Raw genomic sequence first — 14,942 nt, forward strand, 5'->3', positions numbered from 1 at the left:
AATTTAAAAACGTAGGGGTTGAGTCATGAATTTAAAATTTTATTTTTAATAAAATGCCACAGAAGAGACAAAAGGAACCGAATAGATTTATACCAAATGGTTTTAACTTTCAGATTCCAAATAATCAACCACAACGAATTTTTCAAATCCCACCACAGCATCAACAGCAGCAGCAACAACCACCACCACAACGTCAACGGAGAAGACCATTCACCCCTGAAGAAAGAAATTTCAATAATTTGATGCGTCAACAAAATCAAGGTTTGAGATTTTATCCGGGTAGTAATGGTATACATATAAGGCATCCAAATTTAGATAGAAGATATACCGCTGAGATTCATATTTTACCTAATAATACGATTAATTTTGCTGGATTTTATGATCATCATCAGGAAATCTGGACTCCACCATTTGATACCGTTTTAGAAGGAGGAACCGTTAATGATGCAATTCAATATGTAAATAATGGTTTTGATACTATGATTCAAAGAGGTGGGCACCCTTAAAACATTTATTTTATTTTTATATAAATGGATAACGCAAATTTAGAAAATTTAATTGATAATTTAGTACTTAATCAAAATTTTCTTAATTATTATGAATTAAAATCATATCTCCAAAAACATAATAATAATATAACGGGTGATGATATGGATTATTATTATTCGTATTATAAAAATGAAATTTTGAAATATCATGATAAAATAATTTCTGAAATTAAAGACAAAATAATTTCTGAAATTAAAGACAAAATTAAAAATAATGAATATACAAAGGAACAAAAACAAAAGAAGAAAAAGCCGAAAACAACACCAAAAGAGAAAGTAGCAAATGTTCAACAGCTAAAGGTGCAAAACGCCCAGGTTCTTCAGACCATAAATGAAGCACAAGCTTTAATTTATGATTCATTAGTTAAACCATATTCAGCCCGACTTTTAAATGAAGATCAACTTTTGGAATTCATCCTTCAACATAAACTCGAAGCGGGAAAGTATATCAAACCTTTATATACAGCATATTTAAAACAAATGAATAGAATACATCCAGAATTAATGAAGGGAGGAATGAAATCCAAAACTTCATCATCCAAAATCAAAGCAGATAAAATTAAACCACCTGCAACACCAAAACCTCCAACGACAGTACCTCCTCCTCCTTCAGTTAATCCTTCATCATTCACTTTATTATATCCATTTCAATCACCAAAGAAACAAAAAGATTTTAAAAAGGATTTCAAGATATTAAATAAACCAATTGACCCGAAAATTCAACCGTTAAAGGAAAAATTTAGTCGCCCTTCATTTGCACCATATCCATATTCATACGAAATCGATCATCTGGAATATTCAAAAGGAAACGTTACTTATTTATTCGCCATTAACATTAACACTAGATATTTATATTGCATTCCGGTGAAAGGGAAAACAAAACAGGAAACAAGAAGAGCTATTCAATACTTACTAGATCATGAAAGAGTAGATAATATAAGGATTGATGGTGATAAAGGATTTCAGGCAACTATGGCTCGTTATTTCCCACAAATTAATTTTTACTTCTCATCTTCTCCATATACGTTTCATAATAAAATAGTTGATGCGGTAATGAGAACTCTTAGAGATGCGTTAGGGGTTAACGGTCGGATATACTGGGATGGAAATCATGACTCCATCATACAGCAGTTAGTATATTATTACAATAATACATGGCATAGAACTATAAACATGAAACCAGTGGAAATGAAAAATGATATTTCAAAAGAATGGGAATATATTAGAAAGCAAATGGAAAGGTTAAATGATGTTAAACGTGAACAAATTAATTCGGGGCTCATGAATTTTAAACAAGGGGATAAAGTTTTGATTCATCTCGATTATGGAAAAACTAATAAATCAATGACAAAAAGAAGACGAAGATTTGACACAATAGCTGAATTTGTTAGATATATTAACGGCAATGCATTAGTTGAAGTTGACAATAAATTAATAGAAATTCCGATTTATTTTATTACTCCATTATATTTAAATAATATTTAATTTTTTTATTTCGTAAGAAATGAGTGACAACAAAGCAGCCAAGAGTCCTGATTCAATTAAGATTCAGAGTCCAGACAATGAATATAAAAAGAAACTAAACAGAATTAAATCAAAAATATGCTATTACAAAAAGAAGCCGCAATGCGGTGGGGCTGATGCCCATAAAACTAAAGTAATTGAAAACGATAAAGAGAGGAAAGAAATAATCGAAAAATTAGAAACTTACCGTTCAATCCTTAAACTGAGTGAAGAAAAAATAAAAGAATTTAATAGAATAAATAAAGTGATTGGAAGAGATGAATTTAATAAAGATGAATTTTTAAACTCTATCCAAATTTAATTTTTATTCCTCTTCGACAACGTCTCTTCGAGACGCCGAACCCTTCTGGGTTCTTCTTTCCATCATTACTGCATAACCGCATCTTCTCGGTTTTCGTGGTTTGTTGTTTTTAATTCGTTCTTGCATCATTTTTATCATTTCCTCCCTTGTTATGATTCGTGGTAAATTTTGAGCTTGTGGGGTATCCATTTATATAAAAATAAAATTTTGTTATCAGTTATTTTATCATCATTTTATTAAGTTCATTATCTCATACCGAAATGGCTCACAAAAAAGTGACATTTTTGGCGCCAATAATTTGATTTTTCTGATTCTTTCTATTTAGATATATTTATTTAATATTCATATTCCTTTATATTGCCTCATATTATTTCCCATTTTTAATCATATTATACAAATCTTTAATAATTTTTAATGTTTTGAGCTTCAAAATCTTGTTCTAACTATTTTCATTCATATATCCTAGAAAAAATTAAAAAGTTTTTTAGAAATAAAAATGTTTGTATGTAAAGTATTGAAAATATTCTAGATGAGAAGACATTCTCCAGAAGAGATTGATATTGATTGGCTTTGTGAAGCCATCACAAAATCAAATAATGGAGTTAAGTTAACTGATATTTGCGCGAAAGCTAAAATAAATCATGAAGGCAGAGTTATATATAATCATACTATCTTAAAGTATTCCTAGAAATTTCCAAAATTAACCGAAATATAACTGGACAGAATTACTATTTTCGAGATAAAATTCATATGGAAATACTAATTCATAACGCTTTATGTTATATAAAATTTAATTTATAAAAATTTCAAAATAAATCAAATTTAACACAATGAATATAACTGCAATCGAGGTTTTTGACGATTGATTCTTACGAGAAGTTTTCCAAACTTTGAGTTAATGTCAAGACATTAACTCAAAGTTTGGAAGTCTAATAAGGGGAATTGTAGGCTATGAGGTACTGATTATATATCAGTGCCTCATAGCCTGCAATTCCCATTAGAAATCGGAGAAACTTTGTCCGCATAACTGATGATGCGGACAAAGTTTCTCCCATTTCTACTTAGAATGAAAGGGCAAGAGGTATATAGGTACACTATATATCTCTTGCCCTTTCCTTCTTACCTAAAGACTTCCAATCTTATTTTTTCCCAATTTTTCCCCTAAATTTAAATCTTATATAATATAAATAAAATGCATAATATCAATCACAAAAATTAATGTTTATTTTTTTAATTAAAATTGCCGCGCAATTTAAGGTTTTCTGTCACTTTTTTTGTGAGCCATTTCGGTACGAAACAATTTTATTAAGTTCATCTTTAGTTAATTTGAATGGATTCGCTAATGTTCCACCTTGAGCCACAACACTTGCCCCGGCTAATTGTGAAGAACCTGGGATAAGTACTCCATGAAATGATTTCATTGGTATCATTAATTTAGAAATAGTTGGCTTAATTAATTTTGTCATTTATGATAAAAATAAAATTGCATAATTTAAATTTTTTTCTTTCTCATTTTCTCATTTTTCTCTTTTTTCATCCTGTTTTGGTTTCAGTAACTTTTCAAGTTGTTGTCTTGTCAGTAACTTTAATTTTAACATTGGATCAAATATTGGGTTTCCATCTTTATCTCTTCCAATAACACCATATGGTAGAATCTTCATTTATACTAAAATAAAAATTTAAATTATGCCGTTCTAAAGTTTGTGAAACAAACATTGAGCGTTCATTGAACGCGAAACCATGCATAAACCGTAATATAAGGTGGCATGTAATCTGTACCTCTTCCTGTCGTTTGTGTATATCCTGAAACATTATGTGAATGTGTACCCGAACCGTTTGAAGTATATCCTTCATTCCATCTGTTTTTATTACCATACCAATATTTACCCCTGCTAGCGTCTCTATCAGACCATCCATCAGGAAATCCATTATTTCCATCAGGATATTCAAACGAATTAGTATAAGTATGACTATGCCAGCCCGAGTCTTGAGTGTTTAAATTAACGTAATGACTGTGAGCAGGTAAATTTTCGCCAGTAATCTTTTTACTTCCACCGGTTTGTTTTGAACTATTAGCACAATAGAGGAAACGATCGGTTATTTGTTGCCATGTACCGAAACCGAATACATCAGCTGGATTTGTTGAATTCATTGATGTATATATTGAACCAATGGGGTAAATCATCTCAAGAATTGTATTTAATCCATTATGAATATTGAATTTATTATATAATATTGAAATTGTGTAAGAAATTAAAATTGGTCTTGTCATCAATATTAACGTATTATTTTTGAAAATTGCTTTTCTAACATCTTGAAATTTTGTGATTTCAGACCAATTTCTTCCATCACTACTGATATTTAATAAATCACCACATCCTAAAGCAATGAAATACCCATCAATATAAAATAAATTAGTAAATCTATAATTTCGAGTAAATTTTGGAGTGAATGAATAAACCAATTCCCAACTTGGTGTTTTCTCTGGATCCTGTGAAAAATCTTGTGATAAATAAATATGTCTGTTATAACTTACAGGATATGAATAGACCATACCACCTGAAACAAGAACACAAACATTTGAAGCATAACATAAAGCTTCAATGTCTCCATCAGCTTGAAAAATTTGTTCAAAACGACCAAATGGTATTGAATATGATCTATAAATTTTATCATTTTGTAGGATAAAATACATGTTGTTAATGTAATACCATTTACTTGTATAATCAATTTCCAAATCTGATGACATCATACTAAACATATAATAATTTATCCCATCCTCACTAATGAAAATTTGATTGACTTCATAAATTAGTACCCATTTATTATTAACACATCTAATAGGATTATTTGGATATTTAAATTTAGCATCTTGATTTAAATTACATTTGAACCATTGGATACAATCGAATGAATAACAAGGGCAAAAATCATCTCCAACCGTTATCATTCCCATAAATTTACCGTTATTATATTCAACATATAAAATTCTTGGATTAATGATTGGCTTTCGTGTATCAGGATTCCAAACAGATGGAGTAAATGATTCATAGTTTTTAAAATCATTTGTTTTAAAATAATAAAGCACCCCAGCTGTATAAAATAAATACATGGTCACTCCATCGAAACATAACCATTCAATAGATTGAAATGTTTTATCTGATGATTTCATAAAATTTAAAAATGGTGGAGTAAAATAGACCTCTGATTGTTTTATTTCTTCATTAACAAATGATATATCAGCTTTCTTTGCTAACTCAGTATCAATGAATGAAATAACTTTTTCCTTATCTGCTTTCTTCTCTAACTCATTGTTAACATATGTTTTATCTGCTTTCTTCTCTAACTCATCGTTAACATAAGTTTTATCTGATTTAAGGTCTAAACATCCTGAAACCTATTCTGTATCAGCTTTAACTTTAAAAGTCTCCAATGTCCATTCATGATACCCTTCAACCTTTTCTTTAATTTCATTATCTTTTTCATCAACATAAACCAAATTTGCCTTCTTATTTAATTCCTGGTCAACATAACTTTTAAATGCTTTTTGATTAATTACTCTTGAATTTTCATTAACTCTGAAATTTAAATTATCATAATTACTTTTAACTGTTGCATTTGTTTGATTAATTCTGTTATTTAATTCATCGAATTGAACATGTGTATGATCAACATCTGCTTTCTTATTTAACTCGGTATTTACATAAACTAAATCTGCTTTCTTATTTAACTCGGTATTAACGTATTCCTTATCTGCTTTCTTCATTAACTCACTATCCACATATTCCTTATCCACCTTCTTCATTATGTCATTTAGGAAACCTTCTATGAATTCCTTATTTAAATTAAATCTTCCAATCTTCAAAACTTTAGGAAATGCATTTAATGCGTAATATCTCTGTTCTTCTGGTGGAATTGATGTTATATCATCCGTTATTCCTTTAATTTTTGAATTCATAAATAAAATTTCTTTTATATTTGATATCACTGCACCACCTTTGCAAACGAATTCGAAATGGTCATTTTTCAATACTATCTCCAAATCTCCATATTCCAACCTTTGCGTTTGTTCTGCCGTCTTTGAATTATATGCATATGTGGCGTATGTAATAAGTTGCTGTTGTTTAATCATTTATTACGATTTAAAAATAAATATTTAATCCGTTATCTCATCAGCTATTTTCTCTATTTGAAATTGCCATAATATTTCATTCATAAATTCTAAATCCTAATCAAATAGGTCAGTTATTCTAAATTTAATATTTGATAAATCTTTTGAATGAAGAATAAATGAATTCCCGGATAATTGAAACGGATATGATAAAGAAAATGTGTTTAAGTTGATGGATAAAATGTTTTGTATTGATGGGTAAGAGTTAGGGTCTAATGTTTGATGTGAAAATCGCATTGGGGTATTAACTTTATCACATTTGATTAAAATGAAATTAGAACCAGTGTCAGAATACAAAACATCCCCAACATCTTTTTCAAAATTTAATATCCCCAACAATGAACGAAGATGAGGAGTACAAAATTTAATTTTCAGCGGAAATTTAATAAGGTTATTTATTTCATCAAGTTCAAAAAGTTTATCAGGTTTTGATTTAAAATTTTCTTCATACCATACGATAAATGATTCATTTAAATAACTTAAAATCATGTTAATATCCCATTTCGCTATTACATTATTTATATACATATCATACGTTTTTTCAAGGTCTACGACCTCGCCGCTATGCGGCTCATGGTCATCTTTAATAAATGATATATAATCTGAAGGGTCTAAAAGAATGGGATTAAATTTACCACTCACAGAAACGAGAGTAACATTATAAATTCCGCTAACTGTTAAATTTAATTCACAACTATTATTCGAAATAATATTGATAATTGACATTTTTATTACGATTAAAAATATGGTAAAGCGTTATTTTCCAGTGATAAATAAAACTAGAATAAGATTACCTCAAGAATTCATAAATTCAACGAATAAGAAATTCATTCATGTTATAAATTTTAGTGTTTTCAGAAAATATGAGTCAGTGTCATATTCATCAACAGGTTATATTTCACTTCATTCAAATTTAGTTCAATCAAACCCATATAATGACCATTTCATAAGATTTTCAGATGGTATTAAAAATGTAATTGATAGATTAAAATATGAACAGATTGACAATATCGAATTTTTGGAATTTTGGTTTAAATATCCCGATGGAAAAAAGATTGAAGTTAAAGATAAAGCTGATACTATAACAAAAACAATTACAATGACCGATCCGGATAGTGGGAAACAAAAAGAAATAAAACAAACGATAGAAACTGGTGAAAGGTCAATTATTATTGATTATGATTCAAAGGATTATTATTCGATAATGTTAATGCTTGAATATTAAATAGCCTTAACAAAGAATTTTTCAAGTGATATTTTATATTCATCAACTATTTTATTATAAATATCATTATATGTTAAATGAAGTTCAGTTGTTGTTCCGTTCTTTGATATCTTAATTGTGCTAATATCCTTTATAGGATTTATTTTTGCAACTGTTCCGCAGCATGAAACCTCATCATCTATGAAAAATTGAATCTTAACGTCTGAATCTTGAACATCACAAAGAATGGCGATAATGTGAATTAATGATTCATAAGGTAAAATAATTAAACCGGATTGATCAATTAAATTTATTATTGAATCATAATTATAATTATTATATCACGGTAAATTTTCATTAATTCAGAATTAATGTCTATTTTATATGGGTTCTCGATGTTTGATGAAAGAGGGGGGGTATGTTGGATAAGTGGGAATTTCAACAGGTTCTTTACCGGGTTCAGATAAAATGATTGGGTCTCCATCTTCTTTATTTTGCTCCTCCTCCTTTTTCGGTAAGTCACGAGTTAATAAATTTGGTTGAGTTGCTGACCTTGTTAATTCAGGGCTAACATTAACTTTAACATTTTGAATAATTCGTGATTTATCATCATTTACGTTATAACCAACCGTAATCTCTGCTTTTGCGTTAGTGTTCTTTTGACTAGTGAAACGTCTTCTCATTTATAATCGAATAAAAAAATATATTTAAACTTTATTTTGCTGGAAGTTTTGAATCTATTATTCCCTGTATTTGTTCTTGAAGTTGATTTTTAGCTGGTTCATTGTAATTAATAGACCTAATATATTCATTAATTGCATTCTTATAATCATCTGATTTCTCAAATTTTCTTTTATCTGATTCCTTAACTAAATCATAAGTTAAACCTCGTTGCTGATATAATGGTTTCTTAATTAAATCTTTGAATGCTTGAGATAAAGCACCTGATGCAATTCTTGCTACTATAATTGGTTGGAATTGCTGTTTAAGTTCATCTTTAACATTTGCGAAAACTGGATCGAATAAAGCAACTTTAAAGAATTTCTTAGCTGAAATTTCAGGTCTAATATTTGCATATTGACCATCAAACTGTTAGAATATTGTGGTAATCCATCCGGTCCCTCTTCAATAGCATTTAATTCTTCATTGAAATAAGAATATGGATTATAACGGTATGAATTAATTGGACCATTTCACCTTCTCCAATGTATTGTTTAACAGCTTTTCCATTTTCATCAAATTGCATAGGATAACGTTCATTATATGCTTTACGTTTAGGATAATCAGTTATAGTTAATTTATAACCATTTATTTACTTTAATATTACCTTGACCATCAGTAACGAAAACTTCATTTATACCATCAGGTTTTCCATTTGGACCCGTAATGTCTGCTTCGTGTGCTTCCCAATTTGGACCTTGACGTTTGGCATATGCTTGAGCTTCTGGTAATGTTAAAACGTTTCTCATTTGTTTAACATCTTTTTGAAGACCAGCAACAATATGAACTAATTCTTTCATTCCATCAGGAACTTTCATAGTTCTATTATATGCACCCTTTTTGTTTGTTCCTTGTTTTAATGGAACCTGTAGAAGATTTGCTATTTCTGTCATGTTTAATTATAAATAAAAAATAAAAATTAATTATAAAAAGTTAATCAAATTTAACACCTCCTTTATTTAAATCAACTATTATTTTTCCATGTTCACCTAATTGCTGATATTGTGTGTAAAGTTCATTAATGCTCATTGGTAAATTCACTTGATAAAGCATAACGTTCAACTGTTGACGACTAAACCCACTGAAAATGAAAAGGGTTGATAGATTTGATTTAATGTTTGTGCTTAATGCTTTGAAGTATTGAACAGCCATAAGAAGAATGAACACTGAATGTGTCGACATTGAGTTAATAACTGATTAAAATATGATTTCTCATTTGTTATTAGTTTTGATTTCACTGCATCATCTAGAAAAATGAGTGAATGCAAAAATTCTCTATCAAAATTTGAAATAGAAAGTGTTTCAAATAATTCATCCCGTTGTTTATCAATAATTTTATCCTCTAATCCTTGCTTCTTGATTGTATTATATAATTCTTTATACATTAAAAAGTTTTTTAAATAATCTTCTGCTTCTTCTTGTGATAAATAAATAATTGGAATTTTGATTAAATGCTTTAAAGATTCAAATGTATCATCTGAAGGTGAACCTGAACGGTTGATATAAATTAACACATGTGAATAGGGGGAAGTGTTAGCAATAATGATAATTTGTTTTAATATCGTTAATGTTTTACCTTTATTTGTTTACCAATTGCTGCAGTGATTGAATTTAAGTAACATTCAGAATATGGAATTTTCATTAATTTTTCCTTAGATAGAGCATTTCTATTATCACTCAATGCTTCATTAATCATATCATCTATGTATGTATTATATACTCCTGCTAATTCTTCATAAGGAGTGTATGAATTTAAATCCATTTAATCAAAAATAAATTTATAATTTTAAACATTTCTATTCATCAATATTTCATCATATGAACTTCTATACTGTGGTGGTGTACCTGTTGGATGATATTTCAAACCTTCATCCGGTGTCCATGTCCAATATGTAGTCCTAGTAAACCAAACCTGAGGAGGATTTGTCACCTTTGAACAGTAAGTGTCATTTTCACCCTGAATGATTGGATAAGCTTTCACTTGTACTGTAACTTGTGAGTTGAAAGTTTCTAATCCATCAAAGAATATACCCGCTCCATCACGTTGAACTGGAATAGTGCATAAGAATGAAGTTTGGTCTTTCCATGTTCTAGCTAATGGCGTGCCATCATCTGCATTCAGTGGTCTAGTTAATGAGTCCTCGTATTCTTCTGTGCATTCATTCACTCCATCTAAATCAGAAGCTTGAAGCATACGTGTAAAGAATATGTCACCCACTGTGGTCATCGCTTGATCGGGGAAGTTTCTGGAATCTATAGTGACCTGAAGACCTCGAAGCATTGGATTTTCTAAAACCGTTCTTTGCATTGCATTCTTCGGAAATGCTAACACAACATCTGTAACATTATGAAGAGCGTATGAGAAATCTGAGCTAATACCTTCAGGAGTGATGCAACCTCCATTTAGTGAACGAACGTCAATATGTTGAGCTGGAATCATGAATGGATCTTCCTTACTGAATAAACGTGGTATTGCTTTAACTGATTCTTCAATTAAACCGTATCCTGGTGTAATGCATTTATCCTCTAAAACTTCCATCTTTGTGCATGAAATAATAACGTCATCAACTGTTGCGTCAGCAGATGTAGCGGCTAAGCTTGTAATTAATTTGGCAGGAAGTCCGATTTGTTGGAATTTGCGATCATATTTATAAACATGATTCATAATCTTTTCATAATTTTCATCAGTTATCTTTTCATAAACGTAATTTTGTAAATCAGCAACTCTTAACGGGTCAACCTGACAAAATACTAAAGTATCCCTGAAAACATAATATTTAAGAATGATATCACCAAATGATTTAGGATAATCATCGAACGCCTGAAATGCTAACAAATCATTTACCGGAATAATCATATCAAAAGTGACATCAACTTCTTCATTTGCTTTCTTGAAAACTTCTGAAGGGTCAATATATTTACCACATACTGAGTTATCATATTTTTGAACATTATTATATAACGAATGAACAAACTTTTTAACTTTCCTTTCTGATTTTGGTTTATATGTTGCAAATGCGAAAGATTCACGGGCGCAATCCATCTGAAGATAACCGGCATCACCTCTTTCGGTTTCTACTTCTAATTGTTTAAAGCTTTGATTTGATGATTTGTAACCAACGAATAAACGCATGCATTTAAAAGCGGCATCACATGTGAAAGCTTTATTTGAAACTAGAGTTGCTTTAACTTTGCGTTTAATATATGTGTCACCTAATTGGTTCACATCATGAGCCGGATTTGTAATTCTTAAATGAGTTTGTTTATCATCAAAATATGGAGCATCAGAGTCATAGCATGAACTTTCAAGTTCTCTATAATATCTTCTACCGTCATTCTTTGCGAATATTTCATTTATCTTTTCGAATGAATGAAACACATTTCCATTAATCGGTTTAGTGTTTGGCACCAAATAGTTAGTCGTCATTTATTAATAAATAAAAAATCAAAATTAAAAGATGAAAATGAATTTTTAATTTTAATGAAATAATCAACTATGGCTGCAGGTATATTTAAGAAACTGTGGGATAAAGTAAAAAGAGGAGCGAGTAAAGTTTGGGAAACATTGAAGAAGGGGCAAATTGGATATTTAAGAATAAAGAAGCAATTAGTGACGTTGCTGAATCAATAACACCAAAAGCTGCCCCAATAAGAGAAGTTTTAAATAAAGGAGAAAAAGTTTATCAAAGACTCAACCGATACTATAAAAATAATTAAGCCGCAAAAGATGATATAGGATTCATATTATTTTTCCACTATCTACCTCCTATTTTATTAAGTATTCCTTCAGCTATTCCACCAACTGCGTTACCTGCTTGTGCTCCCATCGCCGGATTACCTGCTTTAGTACCTAATACTCCACCTATGATAGTTCCTGCCGTTTTCGCTACTGGTGCCAAAAAGTTTGCAATGGGTTTAATAATCTTTTTATGAACCCAACCCGCAGCTTTCTTAATTCCATCCCATAATTTTTTAAAGAATCCTGCCGCCATTTCTGATTTAATATTAATTAAAAAAATATATTTCATCACTTATATTCTAATTTTTATTTAATGATAAATGAAACCGATTTTAAAAATAAATGAAACAGAGGAGGAAGAAATAAATGAAAGTGAAAATGTTCAACAAAAAATAAACGTTGTTAAACCAATTACTGAAATAAAAATTTTTTCATCTGTTGAAGAATTTAATGACTATTATGCTAATAATAAAAAATTATTTGAAGAATTGACAACGTGTAAATTGAATAAAATGTTTAAAGTTGATGGATTCAAAATTTCAAAAATAAAAGGAGTGGTTAGTTTGAAATCTATTCCTCAATCAAGAATCACCTCATTAATGAAAATAGATGATTTAACAAAAAGAATAGAAGAGATTGAAGAAAGAATGAATCAAATAATTGATTTCATAAATTCAAATAATCATTAGTTTCTTAAAGTTCAATGTTGAACTCATCAAATTCTTCTTCATCATTACCATTACCTTTAGCGAGTTTATTTACTCTTTCAACTTTATCTTTTGATAGTCTTTCGTTTAATTTTTTCTGAAGTTTTTCGTTACCAAGTTCTAAAATTTTACATGGATGATATTTAAACCCGTTAAATTCTTTTTCCTCAGTTTTAATCATTAATCTACAAAGAACTTTAGTGAGGTGGTTTTGTTGTTTAAACCATTTATCCTTAATATTTGTTATAAATTCAATATCCGGAATTAATTCCCAAATTTTTGAATTTTCGATTAATTTACCATCAAATGCAAAAGCAATAGGTTTAATATTAAACTTACCTTTATAAAATAAACTTTGTACGCAATCATCAAAATAAACGTCTACTTGTTTAACCTGGGTGAGAATTGGTGAAAGTTTATCCATTAATTGATTCACAGTCACGAATTTTGATTCACTCATTTCTTACGAATTTAAAAAAATAAATTATTCAAAAATGTAAGACATGAATTTTTAAAGTTTATTTTTTATTCATGAAAATAATTATTTCTAATTTCTTTTACTCTCTCGTACATACTAGATTTGAAGAATTCGGAACTTTACCATAATCTCCTAAATGTTTTCTTATCCCTAACGTGTGCCAGTTATTATATGAAACTGAATAAACTTTATCTTTATCTTTACACCTTTCATCACTTCCAATATATTTATATCTCAGTTTTGATTTAGCATTTTCATATTCATTAGCGTTTAATAATTCACAGTCTTCCTTTTTAAATTGATGTTTAAGATATTCAGGATTTAATACTCTACGTTTATATGCTCCTAACTTAGTTCTAAAGGTTTTTCTACAAAATTTAGGAATTCCATCCTCTTTAATGTCATCAATGATTTCCATTTCATTATTTTCAATTTCTTCTTCTCGTTTATGAGGTCTTTGATTATGACTCCATTGATTCCATGAAATTAAATATTCTTTATCATTATATTTATACCTCATTAGCTTATTTTGGCTTTCATATTCATTTAATTAATTCACAATCTTCATTTTTAAATTGAAGTTTAACCCATTCAGGATTTAAACAATGTTTAATTAATCGCGGAATATCTGACATCATATATATATAGCTTCTTTTATAAAAGATAAAAAAATAAATTATTTTAAAATTAATGTTAATTTTTAAAAAGTGTTTAGTAGTATATAATATTTATTACTAATTTATTTAATAATGTCGCGCTTTCTTACGAATTCATGACTTAAAAAACGTAAGAAAAAATTTTTATATCATCTATATATAGAAGATGTGAAAATATACCTTCATCTATATATAGACGTAACAAAAAAAGTCACTAAACCCTTCAACATATACTACTTGCCTGAAATTCTTTGATGAAAAAATCAAAAAGAAGACAATCAGATGTGCAATCACAAACAATCAGTAATTCTTAGCTTACATAATACATTGTTTTATCAAAAATGTATCTCTGCTTAAAAGAATATTTGAAAAGGTCTGTTTGATGTGATGAATGAATTTTTTGAAAATAATGGAAGAGAAGAAGGAAAATGTTGGACCTAAATGGGAATTCATTGAAGAATTTCCTGTTCCATGCCCATTCAAATTCTGTAACGTGAAGTGTCCAAGCACAATCATTATAAATGATGATAATAATGATATGATTGTAAGAATTATTGAGGAAACAAAGAAACACGATAATGAAACAGAGAAAACAGAAGTAAAGAAATATGGACAACTCTTAACAACTAAGCCAATCGAAGATCTTTCTGATATTGAATTACAAGTAGCCCTGGTTTCATTATCACTTAGCAATCGTGGAACACGTAATGAGAAAATCCAGAGATTACGTAATTACTTTCAAAATCAAGAATAATTAGAATAAATTTTATTTATCTTATTTTTCTTAAATTTTCCCTTATATATTATATTATATTAACTCATGTCATAAGAACAATAAATAGTACTTAAATCCTGCATCTTTTTAGATTGATAGAAAATTTTATTAAATTTGCT

The 14,942-nt window shown here is 29.0% G+C and overlaps 7 protein-coding genes and 1 pseudogene across 8 annotated transcripts, besides 3 other annotated features; 4 read left to right on the forward strand and 4 right to left on the reverse strand.

The window, feature by feature from the left end:
* Positions 1 to 53: 53 nt before the first annotated feature.
* TVAGG3_1028410 (uncharacterized protein) lies at positions 54 to 506 on the forward strand (the record flags this gene model as incomplete). Its single annotated transcript, XM_001308866.1, has 1 exon — positions 54 to 506. The coding sequence occupies one exon, from the start codon at positions 54 to 56 to the stop codon at positions 504 to 506; it is 453 nt and encodes a 150-aa protein (XP_001308867.1).
* Positions 507 to 530: 24 nt separating this feature from the next.
* TVAGG3_1028430 (integrase core domain containing protein family) lies at positions 531 to 2,033 on the forward strand (the record flags this gene model as incomplete). The annotated part of the gene is made up of 1 exon (XM_051255100.1): positions 531 to 2,033. One exon carries the CDS (start codon positions 531 to 533, stop codon positions 2,031 to 2,033), a length of 1,503 nt encoding a protein of 500 aa, XP_051080674.1.
* Positions 531 to 2,033: a mobile genetic element.
* Positions 2,034 to 2,052: 19 nt separating this feature from the next.
* Positions 2,053 to 2,373, forward strand: TVAGG3_1028450 (uncharacterized protein; the record flags this gene model as incomplete). The annotated part of the gene is made up of 1 exon (XM_001308865.1): positions 2,053 to 2,373. One exon carries the CDS (start codon positions 2,053 to 2,055, stop codon positions 2,371 to 2,373), a length of 321 nt encoding a protein of 106 aa, XP_001308866.1.
* Positions 2,374 to 3,285: 912 nt separating this feature from the next.
* Positions 3,286 to 3,492: a mobile genetic element.
* A 180-nt stretch (positions 3,493 to 3,672) lies between these two features.
* Positions 3,673 to 10,104: a mobile genetic element.
* Positions 4,097 to 4,987, reverse strand: TVAGG3_1028480 (keratin-associated protein family; the record flags this gene model as incomplete). The annotated part of the gene is made up of 1 exon (XM_001278107.2): positions 4,097 to 4,987. A coding segment is annotated over one exon (891 nt), but the record flags the coding sequence as incomplete, so codon positions are not given.
* TVAGG3_1028490 (uncharacterized protein) lies at positions 5,771 to 6,505 on the reverse strand (the record flags this gene model as incomplete). Its single annotated transcript, XM_051255101.1, has 1 exon — positions 5,771 to 6,505. One exon carries the CDS (start codon positions 6,503 to 6,505, stop codon positions 5,771 to 5,773), a length of 735 nt encoding a protein of 244 aa, XP_051080675.1.
* Positions 8,463 to 8,752, reverse strand: TVAGG3_1028500 (annotated as a pseudogene). The gene has a single exon. A coding segment is annotated over exon 1 (290 nt).
* Positions 10,105 to 11,203: 1,099 nt separating the features above from the next.
* On the reverse strand, positions 11,204 to 11,895 carry TVAGG3_1028510 (uncharacterized protein; the record flags this gene model as incomplete). The annotated part of the gene is made up of 1 exon (XM_051255102.1): positions 11,204 to 11,895. A coding segment is annotated over one exon (692 nt), but the record flags the coding sequence as incomplete, so codon positions are not given.
* Positions 11,896 to 14,457: 2,562 nt separating this feature from the next.
* Positions 14,458 to 14,802, forward strand: TVAGG3_1028520 (uncharacterized protein; the record flags this gene model as incomplete). Its single annotated transcript, XM_001313187.1, has 1 exon — positions 14,458 to 14,802. One exon carries the CDS (start codon positions 14,458 to 14,460, stop codon positions 14,800 to 14,802), a length of 345 nt encoding a protein of 114 aa, XP_001313188.1.
* Between the last annotated feature and the right edge of the window lie 140 nt (positions 14,803 to 14,942).

The sequence above is a fragment of the Trichomonas vaginalis genome, chromosome I (assembly GCF_026262505.1).
Source record: "Trichomonas vaginalis G3 chromosome I, whole genome shotgun sequence".
NCBI lineage: Eukaryota > Parabasalia > Trichomonadida > Trichomonadidae > Trichomonas > Trichomonas vaginalis.